At 32.6% G+C, this 24740-nt stretch overlaps 1 protein-coding gene across 12 annotated transcripts in view; it reads right to left on the bottom strand.

The window, feature by feature from the left end:
- Positions 1-20128: 20128 nt before the first annotated feature.
- The window catches only part of LOC122258897 (transmembrane ascorbate-dependent reductase CYB561), a 131479-nt gene continuing 126867 nt past the window's right edge, over positions 20129-24740 (bottom strand). For 8 of the 12 annotated variants that reach the window (XM_086553291.1, XM_086553297.1, XM_086553290.1 and 5 more), the window contains 3 exons: positions 24175-24377; positions 23246-23400; positions 20129-22883 (listed from right to left, as the gene is read on the bottom strand). In XM_086553291.1, the coding sequence (XP_086409417.1) occupies positions 22706-22883; positions 23246-23400; positions 24175-24377 (536 nt within the window). In that variant the 3' untranslated portion in view covers positions 20129-22705. The remainder of the gene's footprint in view (positions 22884-23245; positions 23401-24174; positions 24378-24740) is intronic. The other 4 variants (XM_086553299.1, XM_086553293.1, XM_086553294.1 and 1 more) reach the window with 1 other exon arrangement.

Raw genomic sequence — 24740 nt, 5'->3', positions numbered from 1 at the left:
CAATGTCAAGCAACAGCAGAAATGCCAGACACGGTCTACCCAATATGCATTAGTGCTTTCACATTATTAACTTTCCTCTCAAATGATGGAAGTTGTTTAAAGGAGATCAATCACAGATAATGGAGAAAAAAGAGACATGAAGAGAAACTCTCCCTTTGGACAAATTGCCTTTGTGTCAGCATTCGAATTGGTAAAATTCATTCAAAAATTCAATAGGACGCAATAATTTTCCACTGTACAAAGATAGATATCTTCTACATAAAATGATTTACTTTAAAAGAATAGAACAAAAAATGAAGATGAACCAGGTATGAAACATTAAGAAATCCATTGTCAGACTTTTGATGCAAGTAATTTGGTCCTATTGCAACATTAACATATTACAATGACCGTGTATCGACCAGAAATGAGTAGAATTAAGAAAAGAGAAAATATAAGAAGAGAGAAAAAAAAAGGAAGAGACAGGGAGAAAGGGAGAGGTTAAACATTGTAGATAAATTCGTAATCGGATCTTCCTGCCTGCTTCACTTCCTGGACAATGCACTCCCAATCTTTTTCCTCTGCTCCTGCTGTGGAGAGATCGTCGACGTCCGTCACCACAGAACATCCAACGCCATGGTGGTACATGTAGATGAAGCGGGACATCTACCGGACTGGAAACGTGCCAAAATGATCCATAACGGGACGGAGTGTAGTGATGTGCTTCGCCCCAGCCATCCCTCCAGGACCAATGCACGAGTGTCCCCTTTGTCACCACGAGGGGGAAGCGGCGCCAAGAGATGGCGTTGCCCTGGAGGGACTACTACTCGCTCCCTCCCTGGAAGGAGGGCCTACCACATGCTCCCTCCCTGGAAAGAAGGGCATAAAACCCCCTGCGAGGCGTTATTCGGCAGCAGATGCCCTCTTGTACATGAGCCACTAGCTCGGCAACGACACTGCTCACAACTTGTGCCCTTTTGGCACTTGTTGTTTTTCTTTCTTTTATTGAATTTTATGATCGTTTTATAAAGGGTTTGCAGCCATAGATAAATTCATGGCCAGGCCAAAGAGATTGACATTTTGAATATGGAAGGAGAAGAGACCTTTTGTTGTGAATATATTTAATATATAATAAACTATGATCGGAATCATTTTATATTTTTCAAGTCCTTTTTGTGAAACACTGAAATAAGAATGTTTGCCTGACTCTAACCACGCCTGCTCGGCAATGTCCTGTGTAGGAACTCTTTCTTTCCACATACAAACTGACATGCACTCATACACATACATAACATACATTTTACACGTCTTCGACTGTCTCGCACATACACGGGTGCTGATCCCTTATCAGCTGGTGGCAGCCTACCCCTACACAGGACAAGGATTCACGTTACCATAGATTCAATCGGGATTTTACTTTGGGGCAAGGGAATGTCTCGGGGAATCACTACAGCTGAACATGAACAAAGCGTTGGGTCGCAACGAGCGAGAGGTCACAGGAATCAGCTGGGTCGTCAACTCTTGACTAATATATATATGTTCATGTAAGCTTGATATAGTATGTAGTTCTGAAGACGAGGTAACCCGAAACGCGGAAATTACATCTCTTGTGTTGTGAAACTATTCAGTCTCATTTATACCTTTTTATCCATTTGTCACAATGAACTCGGTTCAATCTCAGTCTATTATAACACTGACAAAGCCTCTTTCCCCCACTGAAATAAAGCCAGTATAGAGTGCAGCATAACTGGGTCAAGTTCCTGTTGGGGGTCAAACTAGTAAATCTATTCCCGTCTCCAGCGGATCAAAATAAATAACGAGACAACGCAATGGAGAATCATGACCTATACAAGTTGCCAAAATTGCAAATATATAAACTCCTTTGTATCTCTTATACAATATCACTAGAAGCAGCAATTGAGCAAAAAAGCTTTCAGCATAACTGTGTGTGTTATATGTATACTTATTCATGTATATATATATATGTATGTATATATACACATACATATACAGTTAATTGCATTTTGGGATTGTTGTGATGCAAGAGAAGCTTCCATGTCAATATTGCGTCCGAACAGGAAAACAAAGCAGCGTAACAAAGGCGTAACCCAAGTCTCTCAACTGTTAAAAAGTGAAAGACTTGAGCATCAGCCACAAGATCCATGACAGATCATGGAAACATTCTTGGGGCTTTGCCTCAACCACATTTACCTGAGTGAGGCGATGCAAAGAAACAGCGAAGTGTAGACTTTGCAGAGTATTGCACAAATACAGCCTGGAACAGAAAGTTTCAGTGCCAGAAGACTGACTCTTATCAACACAGACGAGTCACATATGACATGCCCAAGTGCTGTAAGATACTGAGTGAGGCATGTGTCGTAGGCTTGTGTCATGGAGAACGTGAAATTTCAGTATACTAGGTAGTTAGTACATATGAGTGTAGTCGTCACACTAATAAACTGATAGCGCACCGGCCTCACATCCACATGGCTGGCACATCGAGTCCCGTCCAAGCTCGTGCGTTTGCACTGTCGCCTGGCGGTCACTGCTGTGGTCGGGCGCCAGGACTCAGATCGAGTTAACGCTCGTTGGCACACTCTTACAAGTCAGCACTCACTGACACAGGTGGGCTCGCCATACTTCATATAAGCAGCGAAGCATCTGCTCTGCAAATCTGACTTATCTTTATCGTTCGTGCACAATGAGGGCCTAATGCTATCTCAGTCATGCAAGTGGTGCAACTGCTAGGACTAAGTAGAGAGTTGAGACATTTAAGCTATGCCAGTAATGGACTGACTCATATCACCTTTGAATCAGATTGACCCACATTTTGGGCTATGCATATGGTTTATATGTGGCGTATGAATTTCCTGTAGCACCTGTACGGCAATTTAACTGAATGAAGGGGGAAAAAAAAAAAAGAGGAGCACAGGTAGGGGAAAAGCTGGTTAATGAAAGACGGTTTAGCGACACCGAAAGAGAGAGGAGGAAGGAAAGGGAAAAAGAGAGTGAGAAAGGCAAGATAGAAAGTTCAAAGTACTTTGAATTTTTCAGTTGTTTACGGAGAAGTTTTGTTCATTAATGGGCGAGAAATGGAGACTGAGCGTGACAAGTGACAGGCTGAAATAAAGGAAAACAAACCAAACACTGATTCTTTTTCTTGACACCACACTCATCTTTCCTTTCTTTGTACAACACTTCATATTTTCCCTACCTAAACCTCTCAAGAATTTTATCTTATGAAATACCTGTTTCAGAAAAAAAAAAAATTTCACTTACCTTTCCAATCACCTTGTCGGCTGTCCAGCAGAAGATGATGGGGATCATGATGCAGTATATGAGACTCAAGCAAAGCATAAAAATGTTTATCATCTCTGTTACGATAATGTACAGAATTGCGATGGAGTGTGCAATAGAATTAGCAATAAGTGCCAAGGTTGGAGAGGTGAAATACTGAGATACTTGTTGCTGACACTCGTGGATGTTGCATACATGTTCACATACTTTTCGGATCCGGGTCACTTCCGCCTTGCTCAGACGATCTTCGGCTGTGGCTTTTACTGTAAAACATTCCTTGTCAAGGCAGGGGGCTTCAGCAGTAGATTCATTAGTGTTCATGTCTGTAGTTAATGTTTCATGTACGTCATTTAGCGTGCCTTCTAGAAAACTGCTGACCAGACACATAGATAAAGTGTGAATGGCGGCAGTGATGGTATACATACCATAATACACACATCTGACTGCATGGAGTAGCATTTGCCAGGCTCCCAGAAAAGTCATTTGAAAGAACGACAGGGAAGTGTAGTACAATAATGAAATGAAAAAGACAGTATGTATAAGGCTTGTGAACACAATGCCTTTATCTCGGGTTATGGACCATTTGTGCATAGTGTGGCTGGGTAAACACTGATCTAGGTGGGACAAAAGAGAAGCCAGGTGGTGTTGATATATATATATATATATATATATATATATATATATATATATATATATATATATATATATATATATATATATATATATATATATATATATATATATATATATATATATATATATATATATATATATATATATATATATATATATATATATATATATATATATATATATATATATATATATATATATATATATATATATATATATATATATATATATATATATATATATATATATATATATATATATATATATATATATATATATATATATATATATATATATATATATATATATATATATATATATATATATATATATATATATATATATATATATATATATATATATATATATATATATATATATATATATATATATATATATATATATATATATATATATATATATATATATATATATATATATATATATATATATATATATATATATATATATATATATATATATATATATATATATATATATATATATATATATATATATATATATATATATATATATATATATATATATATATATATATATATATATATATATATATATATATATATATATATATATATATATATATATATATATATATATATATATATATATATATATATATATATATATATATATATATATATATATATATATATATATATATATATATATATATATATATATATATATATATATATATATATATATATATATATATATATATATATATATATATATATATATATATATATATATATATATATATATATATATATATATATATATATATATATACATACATATATATATATTTATATATATATATATATATATATATATATATATATATATATATATATATATATATATATATATATATATATATATATATATATATATATATATATATATATATATATATATATATATATATATATATATATATATATATATATATATATATATATATATATATATATATATATATATATATATATATATATATATATATATATATATATATATATATATATATATATATATATATATATATATATATATATATATATATATATATATATATATATATATATATATATATATATATATATATATATATATATATATATATATATATATATATATATATATATATATATATATATATATATATATATATATATATATATATATATATATATATATATATATATATATATATATATATATATATATATATATATATATATATATATATATATATATATATATATATATATATATATATATATATATATATATATATATATATATATATATATATATATATATATATATATATATATATATATATATATATATATATATATATATATATATATATATATATATATATATATATATATATATATATATATATATATATATATATATATATATATATATATATATATATATATATATATATATATATATATATATATATATATATATATATATATATATATATATATATATATATATATATATATATATATATATATATATATATATATATATATATATATATATATATATATATATATATATATATATATATATATATATATATATATATATATATATATATATATATATATATATATATATATATATATATATATATATATATATATATATATATATATATATATATATATATATATATATATATATATATATATATATATATATATATATATATATATATATATATATATATATATATATATATATATATATATATATATATATATATATATATATTTATGTATATATATATATATATATATATTTATGTGTATATATTTGTATACATATATATATATATATATTGTTACACCAGTGGGTCTATGCCTCTCTGTAATCTTGTGTCAAATTGTTAACATGATGCAAGGGTCGGGGCGAGAGGAGTGGAGAGACAAAACTGCATGACGGAAGTGGTTTGGTATTGTGAAGACCTTGTGTGCGCCCCTTGTTACCTGGATTACTCTGTTACTAGGTGCATCTTGTAGCTGTTCTGTGTTCACAACCTTGTGGTTAAACATGCTGCCTGCCTCGCCTGTCTGGTGTTGGTGGATAGAAGGTGTAGGGCAGTTTTGAAATATATGTACATACATATATAGTTAATTTTGGGATTGTTGTGATGTAAGATAAGTTTCCCCATCCATATTATATCCGGGCAGATAAACAAAGCAGCGTAACAAAGGCATAACCCAAGTCGGTCAACTGTTACTAAATGAGAGACTTGGGGCTTGGCCATGAGATTCATGACAAGTCATGGAAAAACATTTACCTGAGTAAGGTGATGCACAGAAACTGCTAAGTGTAGACTTCACAAATACAGCCCGGAACACAAAGTTTTAGTGCCAGGAGACTGACTCATATCAACACGGAAGAGTCACATGTAACATACCCATGTGCTATAAAATACTGAGGGAGAAAATCAACAGAAGAAATTGGGCTCGACAATTAACAGGCTGAAATAAAGGAAAACAAACGAAACACCGACTCTTTTTCTGGACACCACACTCATCTTTCCTTTCCTTGTACAATGCTTCATATTTTCCCTACCTAAACTTTCCAGGAATTTTATCTTATGAAATACCTATTTCAGAAAAAACAATTTTCACTTACCTTTCCGACCACCTTGTCGGCTGTCCAGCAGAAGATGATGGGGATCATGATGCAGTATGCGAGACTCAAGCAAAGCGGAAAAATGTTTTTCATCTCTGTTACGATAATGTACAGAACTGCGATGGAGTGTGCAATAGAATTAGCAATAAGTGCCAAGGTTGGAGGGGTGAAGTACTGAGACACTTGTTGCTGACACTCGTGGATGTTGCATACATGTTCACATACTTTTCGGATCCGGGTCACTTCCGCCTTGATCAAACGATCTTTGGCTGTGTTTTTTACTGTAAAACATTCCTTGTCAATGCAGGGGGCTTCAGCAGTAGATTCATTAGTGTTTATGTCTGTAGTTAATGTTTCATGTACGTCATTTAGCGTGCCTTCTAGAAAACTGCTGACCAAACACATAGATAAAGTGTGAATGGCGGCAGTGATGGTATACATACATATATAGTTAATTTTGGGATTGTTGTGATGTAAGATAAGTTTCCCCATCCATATTATATCCGGGCAGATAAACAAAGCAGCGTAACAAAGGCATAACCCAAGTCGGTCAACTGTTACTAAATGAGAGACTTGGGGCTTGGCCATGAGATTCATGACAAGTCATGGAAAAACATTTACCTGAGTAAGGTGATGCACAGAAACTGCTAAGTGTAGACTTCACAAATACAGCCCGGAACACAAAGTTTTAGTGCCAGGAGACTGACTCATATCAACACGGAAGAGTCACATGTAACATACCCATGTGCTATAAAATACTGAGGGAGAAAATCAACAGAAGAAATTGGGCTCGACAATTAACAGGCTGAAATAAAGGAAAACAAACGAAACACCGACTCTTTTTCTGGACACCACACTCATCTTTCCTTTCCTTGTACAATGCTTCATATTTTCCCTACCTAAACTTTCCAGGAATTTTATCTTATGAAATACCTATTTCAGAAAAAACAATTTTCACTTACCTTTCCGACCACCTTGTCGGCTGTCCAGCAGAAGATGATGGGGATCATGATGCAGTATGCGAGACTCAAGCAAAGCGGAAAAATGTTTTTCATCTCTGTTACGATAATGTACAGAACTGCGATGGAGTGTGCAATAGAATTAGCAATAAGTGCCAAGGTTGGAGGGGTGAAGTACTGAGACACTTGTTGCTGACACTCGTGGATGTTGCATACATGTTCACATACTTTTCGGATCCGGGTCACTTCCGCCTCGCTCAAACGATCTTCGGCTGTGGCTTTTACTGTAAAACATTCTTTGACAAGGCGGGGGGCTTCAGCAGTAGATTCATTAGTGTTCATGTCTGTAGTTAATGTTTCATGTACGTCATTTAGCGTGCCTTCTAGAAAACTGCTGACCAAACACATAGATAAAGTGTGAATGGCGGCAGTGATGGTATACATACATATATAGTTAATTTTGGGATTGTTGTGATGTAAGATAAGTTTCCCCATCCATATTATATCCGGGCAGATAAACAAAGCAGCGTAACAAAGGCATAACCCAAGTCGGTCAACTGTTACTAAATGAGAGACTTGGGGCTTGGCCATGAGATTCATGACAAGTCATGGAAAAACATTTACCTGAGTAAGGTGATGCACAGAAACTGCTAAGTGTAGACTTCACAAATACAGCCCGGAACACAAAGTTTTAGTGCCAGGAGACTGACTCATATCAACACGGAAGAGTCACATGTAACATACCCATGTGCTATAAAATACTGAGGGAGAAAATCAACAGAAGAAATTGGGCTCGACAATTAACAGGCTGAAATAAAGGAAAACAAACGAAACACCGACTCTTTTTCTGGACACCACACTCATCTTTCCTTTCCTTGTACAATGCTTCATATTTTCCCTACCTAAACTTTCCAGGAATTTTATCTTATGAAATACCTGTTTCAGAAAAAAACAATTTTCACTGACCTTTCCGACCACCTTGTCGGCTGTCCAGCAGAAGATGATAGGGATCATGATGCAGTATGCGAGACTCAAGCAAAGCGTAAAAATGTTTTTCATCTCTGTTACGATAATGTACAGAACTGCGATGGAGTGTGCAATAGAATTAGCAATAAGTGCCAAGGTTGGAGGGGTGAAATACTGAGATACTTGTTGCTGACACTCGTGGATGTTGCATACATGTTCACATACTTTTCGGATCCGGGTCACTTCCGCCTTGCTCAAACGATCTTCGGCTGTGGCTTTTACTGTAAAACATTCTTTGACAAGGCGGGGGGCTTCAGCAGTTGATTCATTAGTGTTTATGTCTGTAGTTAATGTTTCATGTACGTCATTTAGCGTGCCTTCTAGAAAACTGCTGACCAGACACATAGATAAAGTGTGAATGGCGGCAGTGATGGTATACATACATATATAGTTAATTGTATTTTGGGCTTGTGTAAGTTCCCACATCCATATTATGTCCGGGCAGATAAACAAAGCAGCATAACAAAGGCATAACCCAAGTCTGTCAACTGTTACTAAATGAGAGACTTGGGGCTTGGCCATGAGATTCATGACAAGTCATGGAAACACATTTACCTGAGTAAGGTGATGCACAGAAACTGCTAAGTGTAGACTTCACAAATACAGCCTGGAACACAAAGTTTTAGTGCCAGAAGACTGACTCATATTAACACGGGAGAGTCACATGTAACATACCCATGTGCTATAAAATACTGATGGAGAAAATCAACAGAAGAAATTGGGCTCGACAATTAACAGGCTGAATAAAGGAAAACAAACGAAACACCGATTTTTTTTCTTGACACCACACTCATATTTCCTTTCCTTGTACAATGCTTCATATTTTCCATACCTAAACTTTCCAGGAATTTTATCTTATGAAATACCTATTTCAGAAAAAACAATTTTCACTGACCTTTCCGACCACCTTGTCGGCTGTCCAGCAGAAGATGATGGGGATCATGATGCAGTATGTGAGATTCAAGGAAAGCGGAAAAATGTTTATCATCTCTGTTACGATAATGTACAGAACTGTGATGGAGTGTGCAACAGAATTAGCCATAAGTGCCAAGGCTGGAGGGGTGAAGTACTGAGACACTTGTTGCTGACACTCGTGGATGTTGCATACATGTTCACATACTTTTCGGATCCGGGTCACTTCCGCCTCGCTCAAACGATCTTCGGCTGTGGCTTTTACAGTAAAACATTCTTTGACAAGGCAGGGAGTTTCAGCAGTAGATTCATTAGTGTTTATGTCTGTAGTTAATGTTTCATGTACGTCATTTAACGTACCTTCTAGAAAAGAGCTGACCAGACACATAAATAAAGTGTGAATGGAAGCAGAGATGACAAACATACAATTAAATATGGATCTAACTGTATAGAGTAGTATTTCCCAGGCTCCTGGAAAAGTCACTTGAAAGAACGACTGGGAAATGATATACAAAAAAAAAATGAAAAAAAAAGTATGTAAAAGGCTTGTGAACACAAGGCCTTTATCTCGGGTTATGGACCATTTGTGCATAGTGTGGCTGGGTAAACACTTATCTAGGTGGGACAAAAGAGAAGCCAGGTGGTCTTGACTGAACCATATGTAGATCAGTAAAAAAAATGTTGTCGTTGAGCCTACAACATACTTGATGTCAGCCAGTATACTGTAAGTGGTACTTATTTGTCTTGAGGTTTCTGGTACCTTATAAACAAAAATTGAAATGATAGTGTATGCAATGTGCACAAAAAGGGCAAATGCCGACCACACTTGCAGATATCTCCTTCGCATCAACCCCGGGAACATGGCTTCACAGTTGTCTTTGTTCCAAGAGAAAGGAAACCCTCCAAGAAGCCTCATGACTGAAGCCCAAAGGCGAAACAGACGCACGAAGACTGGCTGTCCTAAAGCCATGTTGGGATGTTTCCAAAATGCAGTATATTTGCAGTTGCAGGAACCGGGCACCGACTTCGCCCAGTGAAGATCTAAACACAACTCGTATCTAGCACATTAACGCCGGATGACGCGGTGACACGTTTCGTGGTCTTTGCGTCAGACGCCGGCGACGAGATGTTTGGTCAAGGCCGGCGCTCGGGGTGAGGGAGCGGACAGCCCAGGCTCGCGGCTAGTGCGCCAGAGAATCCCGAGGAGTTAGGCCTATGCGTTCGATAACCCCGGTATTACGACCATATAAAGCCAGAATCGCCCGGGCGTGGTTGGGTTAGCAGTGCTATTAGGGTAATGGCTCCTTTCATCCTCTGTCAGTGACCTCATCGTAATCAATAATGCCGTTAAGTGGCAAAGGCAGCGCTAAGCAATTTGAATAGGAAAGCACTTCAGTGCACTTATAACTTTGAAATTTGGATTAAAAAGAATCTTATTTTCCTACTGTAAAGTCAGCAGCGACAGAATGTAGGAAAGTACAACAGCAGGCGTGATACTGGGAATTCAATTTCCATCTGAACTTAGGCTCGAACATGTCCATATATATATATATATATATATATATATATATATATATATATATATATATATATATATATATATATATATATATATATATATATATATATATATATATATATATATATATATATATATATATATATATATATATATATATATATATATATATATATATATATATATATATATATATATATATATATATATATATATATATATATATATATATATATATATATATATATATATATATATATATATATATATATATATATATATATATATATATATATATATATATATATATATATATATATATATATATATATATATATATATATATATATATATATATATATATATATATATATATATATATATATATATATATATATATATATATATATATATATATATATATATATATATATATATATATATATATATATATATATATATATATATATATATATATATATATATATATATATATATATATATATATATATATATATATATATATATATATATATATATATATATATATATATATATATATATATATATATATATATATATATATATATATATATATATATATATATATATATATATATATATATATATATATATATATATATATATATATATATATATATATATATATATATATATATATATATATATATATATATATATATATATATATATATATATATATATATATATATATATATATATATATATATATATATATATATATATATATATATATATATATATATATATATATATATATATATATATATATATATATATATATATATATATATATATATATATATATATATATATATATATATATATATATATATATATATATATATATATATATATATATATATATATATATATATATATATATATATATATATATATATATATATATATATATATATATATATATATATATATATATATATATATATATATATATATATATATATATATATATATATATATATATATATATATATATATATATATATATATATATATATATATATATATATATATATATATATATATATATATATATATATATATATATATATATATATATATATATATATATATATATATATATATATATATATATATATATATATATATATATATATATATATATATATATATATATATATATATATATATATATATATATATATATATATATATATATATATATATATATATATATATATATATATATATATATATATATATATATATATATATATATATATATATATATATATATATATATATATATATATATATATATATATATATATATATATATATATATATATATATATATATATATATATATATATATATATATATATATATATATATATATATATATATATATATATATATATATATATATATATATATATATATATATATATATATATATATATATATATATATATATATATATATATATATATATATATATATATATATATATATATATATATATATATATATATATATATATATATATATATATATATATATATATATATATATATATATATATATATATATATATATATATATATATATATATATATATATATATATATATATATATATATATATATATATATATATATATATATATATATATATATATATATATATATATATATATATATATATATATATATATATATATATATATATATATATATATATATATATATATATATATATATATATATATATATATATATATATATATATATATATATATATATATATATATATATATATATATATATATATATATATATATATATATATATATATATATATATATATATATATATATATATATATATATATATATATATATATATATATATATATATATATATATATATATATATATATATATATATATATATATATATATATATATATATATATATATATATATATATATATATATATATATATATATATATATATATATATATATATATATATATATATATATATATATATATATATATATATATATTATATATATATATATTTCTTTTTTATATACGTATGTTATATACATACAGTACATACATACAAGCAAACTATTATGCTATAGATCATTTTGGCCAATTACCTCGTCAAGGCATATTATACAATAGATACAAGGACGACAACCTTGGATAGTTCGTGGACCCCGGTTCGATGTCTCTTGTTAATCGATCACATTATTCAGCACATCAGACAGGTTTTCATTTCAGTGCCAGCAAGAGGCTTATGTTGGTGTTGAGATGGTGGAAGATGTCATCTTCTATGCGTGAAATAAGGAAGTTTGGCTTGTCAGATAATTGATGTGGGGATCAGAGAAACACTGCTACTGCGTATAAGCGTGTATTCGGGGAGAAGCCCGTGGAGAGAAGAGGGTTGTTTACATTACACTTAGTAAATATTGCCGTAGGGTGGCGCATATAAAAGAAAACATTCATTTCGGGAGTAACTAAGGCGCTGTCACACTAGCACTTTTCCGTCAATTTTCTGAAAAAATTTCAATTTTTGAGCGAATTGGCATCTTTCTAGTCAGACGATAATTCCAAGTTTCCGCGTGAAACATTTCCGTCGTCTTTTTGGCCAAGTGTAATCAAATCAAGAACTATATTTTTAAATGTTCGTATGTGTTTTAAACTATTAATAATATTCAAATATAATGAAATTTACTTTTCTTATTTATAGCATAAAATTGACAAAGAGAAATATATAAATCTAAATTTTATTTCCATAGATAAAGTTTGTTTTAAGTGCTCTACTTCATTGTTTACATCCGTCACCCGCAGAGCGCGCTATTTTTCCTCCAGTTTTGAAACACAATGGACTGTGGATGGACACAGGCCCTTCAGAAGAATACTTGAATTAGAACATTTTATTGTTTTTCCTTGTTACGCTCAGCATCTGCTAAAACTGCTAAAGTCTAGCATAACCGCGCACTATCGCTTGTTCGGCGCCATTGTTTACAAATGCGATGCGAGCATCGCATTATTAAGCCGATGGCTCCTAGTGTGACTGCGCGCCTCAAAAAATTGACAATTTTTGAAAATTGACGAAAAAAACGACGGAAAATAGGCTAGTGTGACAGCGCCTTTAGGTCGGCTGGTTCAGCAGAGGTTAGCCCACCCACAAGAGGGAGGCGGCTGTCCCAGGTTCTGGACTAGGTTCCTATTGCCTGATTGTAGGGAATCGGGGTCACACCATTCCAAGGGTCCGCCTTTCGAGCAGTCTTTGAGGGTGTTTTTCCTGTGTTGCGGGGGCGGCCCGAATTCTCCCGAAGGACTGAATTAAGCGGGTTGCATCAACTTTTTCATTACTGCTCTTTCTTCTTTTCTATCTTCTTGTCTTGCTGGCCTTGTTTATTCTCCTCTTGACTTAAGCTTTCTTACCAAGGTTTTTGGGCCACAAGGCATGTTTGGTTTCGGGGCGAGAGTTGAGGCGATTGTAGAGCTCCTCATCGCCATCTTGGATTCTTCTCCATCTTCTTCTGGCTTGCTGGTGGAGCCTCGATCCTTGGTCTTGCGTGGATCTCTTGTGCGGTGACTACCTGAGGAAAACGGATGTTCAGAATCCATTTGCCTGCTTGGTTCTGAATAGTCTGTAGATTCATCATCTGCCTTCTTGAGATTGTGAGGTTATATATATATGTGTGTGTGTGTGTGTGTGTGTGTGTGTGTGTGTGTGAGAGATAAGCACTGTTAATAGGAGGACATATGCTTAAATACTATACCTACACGCAATGGTAATTATCTGTGCACTTACATTGAAATGGCTTTGCACTGTTCATCAACGAAATTCGTGTTCTTAGCCGAATTATCAATTGTAGTTTATCTAAAGTATATAATAAGGTTTTTAAGGTGAATAAGTGTTAGAATTCATCTTAGTCATCAGTAGGGATCATTAAAAGGGATATTTCTTACGTTTTTCAGAGGATTCAAATTCACCAAAGGCTAACGTAGATCACAGCTTGTTTACTCTATAATTTTTATTCACCTGCTGCTGTTCCTTGTTCGTCATCGTCAAAGCAAAGGAGGCAGGGAGAATGATTTACTCTTGAACACTCTACCACATATTTTTTTAGAGACAGAACATTGCCACGTTGTAGATATATAAGTGTATTTCATTTTGATTAGCTTTATCTTACCCTCTTATTTTATTTATTTGCTTATTTCATTTTTTTTATTTATTTTTTTTTTTTTTGGGGGGTGGGTATTTTGCGATTTTATTTTGAACATTTAAAATTATCAGTGACATAATATATGAAAATGGCAAAGTGCCGGCCAATGGTAGAAGTGATGCCGTTTCATCGACTGACATGGCCTAATTAGCTTTACACGATTTTACGTACGCGTGAGATGTCCACATTCCGAAAAAGAGTCATGCCTGAAGAAAATCGACCGGAACTATCGAAAATATGGAAGAAAAGTAAGTGTTACTCAAATTCCGTACAGCTTAGGTGGTGGTGTGCAACAAGCAAGAGCAACAGGGCCTACAGGGGAGCCCTCTCATTGGCTGACGGCTTCGAGTAGACAGGCAGACAGCTTCGTTTGATTTTCTTATTTGTAACAGCAAAATAAAGTGTGAAAGTTATCATATGCCATAATTATCCGCAGAGCAAGCGTAAGGTCCTGAAGCTTGTAATCTCATTATAAAAACCTACGAGTGACATAAACCATTTGTTTCAATTAATAAAAAACACAGAAGAGGAACTGTATTGTGGACCGTCGAGGCGCCATTTACTTAATGGGCGTAGTGGAACTCCTGCAAGCACTTAGAGTAGAAGACTTTGGTCAATGGGCTTTTAATCCCATTAAGTTCTCGTGCAAATGAAAAAAAAGACTCGTGTTTGTCTGTAATATCAGGATATTACAATGATCTTACGTCGAAGAGAAATGGGGGGGGGGGGAGAGCAATAGAAAGCAAGCCCGAGAGGAGAAAGAAAAAAACAACAACAAAGAAGGGAGGAAGCAAGTGGAAGAGAACAGAATAACAACAGAAAAGTGAAAAAAAGGGAGGAAGCAAGTGGAAGAGAACAGGATAACAACAGAAAAGTGAAAAAAAGGGAGGAAGCAAGTGGAAGAGAACAGGATAACAACAGAAAAGTGAAAGAAAAAAAAAAAGAAAAAAAAAAAAAAAACAAAGAAGGGAGGAAGCAAGTGGAAGAGAACAGAATAACAACAGAAAAGTGAAAAAAAGGGAGGAAGCAAGTGGAAGAGAACAGGATAACAACAGAAAAGTTAAAAAAAGGGAGGAAGCAAGTGGAAGAGAACAGAATAACAACAGAAAAGTGAAAAAAAAGGGAGGAAGCAAGTGGAAGAGAACAGAATAACAACAGAAAAGTGAAAGAAAAAAGAAAAGAAAAAGAAAAGAAGGGAGGAAGCAAGTGGAAGAGAACAGGATAACAACAGAAAAGTGAAAAAAAAGGGAGGAAGCAAGTGGAAGAGAACAGAATAACAACAGAAAAGTTAAAAAAAGGGAGGAAGCAAGTGGAAGAGAACAGAATAACAACAGAAAAGTGAAAAAAAAGGGAGGAAGCAAGTGGAAGAGAACAGGATAACAGAAAAGTGAAAAAAACAAAAACAAAAAACAAAGAAGGGAGGAAGCAAGTGAAAGAGAACAGGATAACAACAGAAGTGGAGAGCAGGAAGACCGATATCTATCGAGGTCGATAGATCGTGCTAGTACATCTACACTACTACATCTAGATCTACACTACTGTTGTAGAACTCACCATAATACACTCATCCTGGAGGTGTAAACTGTTTTAGAAGTATTCTTCAAAGAAAGCAAATTTGTTATCAATGAATGTTTATGTTTGTTTGCTCTTCGGTTACGAGCCACGCCCATGTGTTTTTTTTTTTTTTTTCATACATCTTAAAAGTGAAATTATAATATGACATGTATGACCTTAAACATCTATAGCAACGTTATGCTTCTAAGGTTTTTATCTTTCTTTCTTTTCTTTCTCGCAAAAAAACAAGTTTCTGGCGAATCAATCATTTTTGCATAAGGAAATGAACAATGACATACCGAAATGTACATAGGTACAGATTTGGGAATAATCAAACGAAAAGTATAGGTTAAAAGGAACATTGGAAGTCATGATATTAATTGATTTCTCAATGTATTTCGTATTATTTCCACATTTATTATATCATCATATTATTATATATTATATTATATTATATAATTTCCACATAATCTTGCGTCCACTTAAGACGTAAAGAGGCGTGGTGATACCATAGAGTAGGTTGGAAGAAAAGATGTAGAAGAAAATGTGGTAGAAGAAAGAGAAAAAAAAAATAAGAAGAAAGAAAAAAGTGGAATATGAAGAGGTTAGGTTCGGAAGCATAATTTTTAGTTTTTTTTGTCTTGGATATTGTAGATATATCGCATTACTAAGAATAATAATATTCTCTGAATTACTAAGCCAAGTTCTGAAAGTTTGAACGCCATAACATTTTGAGTAATGACGTTCATTTTCGATATGGTGAATGTATATGTTTGTGTGTATGTGTATATGTGTGTGCGTGCGTGCGTGTGTATGTAATGTGGTTAATTTCATATTCATTAAGTCATCGTTTTTAATTTCATGTTTATAAAGTCACCATTTTTAATCCCATATTCATTGTCATTTTTTTTAAGGTAATAATGAAGAGGTGGAATAGACTATACAAAGAAAACATGAAAGAGTATGAAGAACTTGTAATTGAGGTGTATTGTCAATTACACATCTTGGTTCGAGAAGTTATTTTCCTTTATACCTTTTCTACATTTATCACCACACACCACACACATCTATTGGTATTTTCATAAAGTGATTGGTACCAGGTACCAGGGAGAAGTAACCATGTGATGGACATATCATCCAACCACCTTGGAAAAAGTTAAATGTAATGAATATATAATGTTTCATTAGATGCTGTTAAATCATCAGGAGAAACTAAGAAAAATGGAGAAAGAATTATGAAAGCCGTATCTATAGGCTATGTGGTGTGCTACAAAGAATTTTTCCTTTTTTTGCTGCTATACAACACATATGGAACAAATCATTACAACAGAGCAGATACAGCTTGGTAGTCTGACTGAGTAATATAAGGATTATATGCAGGCTTACTCAAAGTCTTTGAATGATATGAATTAAGCTTTAATATACAAATTCAATATCGTGTATCAGGCAATCCCTCATGACCTGAGATTTCCTGCTTCCTGTATCCTCTTCTGTCTTCATCTGTTCCTGCTTCCTGGCTGCAGCTATGCTTGCTAGCCGGAAGCCAAAGGGTGGTGAAAGTTATTCTAAAGTTGCGTGTATCGCCATACTAATAGTGAACATAGGTAAGGGTAATCGAGGCGGACGGAAGGAGAGAGAAGGAACACAGTCAGTGATCAGAACAAAGCAGCAGAGCACACAGTTCTGACCTCCAGCCACGCATGCTGGAGGCAAGTGTAATATTGGGCTACTCCAATAAACTACTGCAGTAGAGAATGTCCATGTCTTCTCCTCTGGTTGGTCACAATCTGGGTATCAAGCTGTTTATTCTTACTAAAATGTTCTAAGTCAGCAATTTCCATCCTTTTGAAATATCTGGCTGAATAAGCAGCTTATTTGCCATGAAGAAAGTACGTCAGAATAGAAAAGTAGTTACGTGGCAGAGTGGTGTCCTGTGTAGAGCAAATTAAGCATCAACTTTCCAATGAGATTGCACAAATTATGTTAAATCTCATCAACAATCAGTCAAATATTCAAAACAGAAATATAAAGTTTGGAATTATGTATTTGTTATAGAGACAATTGCAAACCACCAAATACAAGAAACAATAATGGTGGAAGAAAAATGGGATCACTGTATGAACTATGATCATGGGCTATTGTAAGGATTTCCAAGTGATCCATTCCTTACTTGCTTGCTTGTTGAAGGTATTTAGATCGGCAAGGTCTATTGTGTTCTGGCAACGAGTTCCACATTCTGGCACAAGTATACATAATACATTGTTGTGATTGCTTATCAAGAATTGTGAGAGGGAGGTAAGGCACAATGGGGTGTATAAGTGTCCATTTTGAAATGTGTTGCTTTATTGTATCATGGAAAATTTATGTAAGCATCCTGGGCAGCTAAATTATATACACACACACAATCCAGGCCAGACACCAATGTCTTATGGTAGTTTTGGTGTTTTGCAAGTTATAATATTTAGGTATACTCAATAAATAACTGAATAATTACTCAAAACCATGAGTCGCATTAAACACCGAAAGACCCTCTGCCACTTTAAGATGTGTGGCAGGCTATCTATGATCCACCTGTATATTTCTGATGATCTATCAGTCACCACTTCTGGATTCCCAATGATGGATCAGATGTATATTCTGATATTTCATACTACTGCTCAGTTTTGCTCATTGACGCCAGGGGCAAGCACCATCCACGATGGTTTTGTTTTACTAATTTGTTTTATGCATAGATAGTTCCACAGGTGGCAGGTCACTTAAGGACTCAATTAGTAGGCCTGTTTGTCCTCACCTGTTTACCCCATTCCTTGGATTTGGGGGAAAATAAGTTTTTATTTCTATTACTATAATTATCCTTAACCCATCAGGAACATCTCACTGGTGTGTCACCCCGTCATCGGGCATTTAGCTGTGTCACACGGGTGTGACACCATCGTCAAAGGGTTAATAACATTATACATTCCTGTATCAATGCTCAAGTTGACTAAAATTGTAGTACAGGGTCTGATATAGACCCCATACTACTATTTTAGTCAACTGCAGCATTTATTGAGCCTGTCATATGACACACATAAGTCCCTCAATACAAGAGTGGCTCTAGTTTTACAATGAATGACTGAAAGAGAGTGGGGAAAGTCAAAGTATGTTGTGTGAAGCATCATACTGAAATAAAACCCGTCCTGGAGACTGGGCAAGCAAATCTATTCCCCGTCCACAATGTGTTAATCCATTTTTTTCTTTTTTCAGCTTCAAAAAGGTCAAATTATAATACAGTTTTGGAATCAACATATACTTTATGGCATGCACTTATAATATTCAACATCTATGAGAGTTAAGATGAATTCATATCTATTTTACAAATATATATCTTCAAAATGCAAAAAAAAAAGACACAGCTTATGATGCAAAACGTATGCAATTAGTACGGTATTACAATCACATAAATCATAACTATAAGCTACGAAAGTCTACTATAATGTCTTCTGTTGTATGTGGCCTTCAAAAAAGTATTCCTATTTAAGAAGAAACTACAACCATTCAAAAAATATTTTTAGGCACAATAAACCTTTACTATTCGTATTTTACATTACTCTGTCGTGTCATACTCTGTTTATCACACACTTGGTTTGTTCCCTAAAATACAGCCTGAAAGACGGTTCTATTCAAATCATAATTACTTGTGGATTAGAATCTAGTTAATGTATTTTACTACTCACATGAATAATACAATGGCCTTTATAATGGACACACTAAATGATATTTAGGAAGTAACATTCAGTATACATAAATATTTGCTACTGTACATAACATTGTGTGTTATATCCAAAGCCCTTTAAAAGTATATGCAGAACTCAGTGTTGCTATGGCTGAAAATACATATAAAGCATATCTGCATATGATTATCTGCATTTTATATCAAGTAAACTCTTTGCAAAATGTGTTCCTTGCATTATTAATTACTATCATTTCTGTACATTTATAGGATAGTCTTCAAGAAGGAGGAAACATGTGTTTTCTGTTCAGATTTCTTCATTCATAACAGCATTACAGTCCTACAATCCTTACATCTTTCACTTGATAAATCAATTTAGAAGTAGTGACCCTAATACAGTTTTTCACATGAACGCTAAAGCAAATTAAAGCTACTTATAATAATTTTACGTTAGACAATATTCACAATGCTTGAATATGAAAATGACTCAACTTTTTCTTTTAAAACACGGTGATGAAACCGCACTGCATAGAAAATACTTAGGCAAAGTATTTGATAATAATAAATATAACCTTAATAACACTTACAATATCGATATTCGAGGAGCCTGTACGAACGCATCTTAACACGGAACAGATAGAATAAAGTGGTACACACAGATAACTGAAGAGCATGCTTCTCCTGGTTCCAATGAAGGTGTCAGTACTCACTTACAGGCAAAGTCTGAAACAGCATTTCAATATTTTTAAAGATCTTTGTATTTCCACTTCCCTCAGTATTATAATAATGACTTTTCTATGTAGTCAATCTGGTTTATTATAGTTTATTCAAGACTCTTCTTTTTGTTCTAATGCTAAAAGAATGGGCTAATTTTCAATATAAAAATATAATGGCTAAGAGCAGTAATTGCTGAATATTTGTTTTGATATGCAAGTCTCCCTCTGCAAGAATCATATAAAAATAATCATATTAATGAAAGTACTTTAATTAATAATAACAGTACAAATGTACAACAAACTGATGTCTCCTAATACTGTAATGCATGTTGATAGCACCATAAATTAAAAGAGAACTAGAAGAAAAAAAAAAAATAGTTTGGCAAGACTTGATCCGTATAAGGGGATTAATATTGACGTATCAAAAAAGAATCTTAATGCCATGGAATACTTGAATGCACAAGAGAAAAAGTCTTTCCTAATAGAAGCTACATTGAAAACTTACTGTAAATTGTTCAAGTGGGCGATTGAAGGAGATTCAAGAACTGACAACAAAATATCATTTTTTCATATATATTGTATGTGTGGATGAGAAAAAGAAAGGAATAAAGGAATGAGGAGGAGGAAAAGGAGGAGAAGGAGATGGAGGAAAAGGAGGAGGAGGAAAAGGAGGAAAAGGAGGAGGAAGAGGAGGAAAAGGAAAAGAAGATGAAGAAATTTATATGTATATGTATATGTATCTATGTATGTATGTGTGTATATGTATCTATGTATGTATGTATATATATATATATATATATATATATATATATATAAAGATATATATATATATATATATATATATATATATATATATAAATATATATATAAATATATATATAAATATATATATATATATGTATATGTATATGTATATGTATGTGTATATGCATGTGTATATGCATGTGTATATGTATGTGTATACCTATACGTATACCTATACATATATGTATATATGACAAACATAAACATGAAAATGGTATATGATCAGTCTGCTTACCTCTTTCCTTTACCATTATAACTATGCATTCAAATGAGAAGATAAATTTCTTTGTAAAAATAATGTCCTATGTTTTCTTAAGTATTCTAATGAACATATTATGAACACAATCTTCTTTAAAGTAAAAGTGAATAATCACCTTACAACACATCTATACAGTTTCTTTATCATATATATCCTGATCTTAGAAGATGAAAGTTGTGATTAAACAATTTCCTTTGAGTAAATTCAGAAACAAAATACAATATACATTTCCAGAACACCTATCAATACGAAGACAAAATTAGAATACTTTGTGATAGCAGTGTTATCAATCATAATAATCCTTCCGCCACTTGATTATGCTTAAATAAAATGCCCCTTTCAAAGACTTAAAAGCTCAGTTACTCAAGGACAGTGTCTGTGAGCAACACCTCATCTTCAGAAGTCTGGCGTCGAAACTGCGAGTTGGACATGAGGTACACCACCAATCCGGCGAAGAAGATCAGCAAAATGCCAATGACGTTGATTAAGATGCCTTCTGGAGGAAAGGCGTTGTAGCCGTTTGGTTTGGAGACGGGCCTGGAAAACCAAGGAATAGGGTTAGAGAAAGAAGAGGATTCATATGGTATTTAAAAGAATAAGAAGTTATATATATTACTGGATAGAATTACGGTCATAACTTTAATGAGTACAACACTCCTGAATGTATACAAAAAGAAAATATTTACATATTTTTTTTCTTTTTCTTTCTTTTTTTTTTTGGGGGGGGGGGTTGCATTTACGAAGATGTTAATTTCCAACAAGCAAGGAGCCAAGGGTCAACAACATGACCAGAAAACACAATCATCTAAAGACTGAATATTATAACTCTAATAAGTACCGTCAAATGACAAATCCAACAACTAGTTAACTATCGATATGTTCAAGCATACAATACTTACAGCGAAAAGAATGCTTTTTCTGTCAAGCCTAAGAGGCAAGAAGCTACAGAGCCAATGAATATTGCAAGTCCGAAAAACTGATGTACAGGTAAATAAGCCGCCCTAACGGAGGGTCGCAGGCCTGGGAAGAGGAAGGTCAGCAGGCCAGACAACCACTGAAAGGGAAAATGGGTGTAATGCATATCTATTCACACACACACACACACACACACACACTCACACACACACACTCACACACACACACACACACACACACTCACACTCACACTCACACTCACACTCACACTCACACTCACACACTTTCTCACACATACACTCTCTCTTTCTCACACATACACTCTCTCTTTCTCACACATACACTCTCTCTTTCTCACACATACACTCTCTCTTTCTCTCTCTCACACACACACACACACACACACACACACACACACACACACACACACACACACACACACACACACACACACACACACACACACACACACACACACACACACACACACACACACACACACACACACACACACACACACACACACACACACACACACACACACACACACACACACACACACACACACACACACACACTTTCAGACACTCTTTCAGACACTCTTTCAGACACTCTTTCAGACACTCTTTCACAGACACTCACACACTCTTACTCATACTCACTCTGACTCATTCATCACTCACTCACTCTCTGGTGAGATATATGTAATGGGTAGAATAATACTGAAAACATACTGTCTACAAAACTATAAAATCGGAAAGTAAAGCGAATATACAAGCTGAACTACAAAACCAGATTCGATCACAAATGCCTACATATCCCCAATCTTTTGTGATTCATCTTACATTCATCTGGAACCTTATTCCAACCGCTATAGAAACCCCATAAAACAAATAAGATAACGAGAACTTACCTGGCAAGCAAACAGGATAACCACACACAGGCCAACCCATGAGTGCAGACTATACATATTCGGGATGCCATTTGCATTGTGGAAGTCAAACACCGCCACGATGCCAACCACGGAGAAGATGAAGGTTCCGAGCTGGACCAAAGTGTGAATAATCTTCAGTTTCTTCTTCTTCTCAGATCGGAATCCTCTGTACACCAGAGCTCCTGTAGGGTTAAGAAATGAGTAAGTAAAAACTAGGAGATATTGAGTGGTGTATCCCCTTTTTTTAAGTTCGTTTTTCGTGAGTTGGAGGTATGGTCATTTAGGTGTTCTTGTGTGTGTGTTTTTTTCTTTTTTTCTTATTTGATGAGTTCATCTTGATGTCTAATGTCACGTCTATATTGGTAGCGAGTAAGTAAGTGTTAGTGGGAGTGAGTGAGTGAGTGAGTGAGTGAGTGAGTGAGTGAGTGAGTGAGTGAGTGAGTGAGTGAGTGAGTGAGTGAGTGAGTGAGTGAGTGTCTCTTTTGCCTTGGTAGGTTTTTTTCTTTTTTGTTCCTTGGATGAGCAAGTTTTGTGGTTCTTCAATC

The sequence above is a fragment of the Penaeus japonicus genome, unplaced genomic scaffold (assembly GCF_977035675.1).
Source record: "Penaeus japonicus unplaced genomic scaffold, GWHDUDI00000001_assembly GWHDUDI00000028, whole genome shotgun sequence".
Lineage (NCBI taxonomy): Eukaryota > Metazoa > Arthropoda > Malacostraca > Decapoda > Penaeidae > Penaeus > Penaeus japonicus.
The sequence above is the reverse complement of the archived record's forward strand: the minus strand, read 5'-3'. Positions and strand labels throughout refer to the sequence as shown.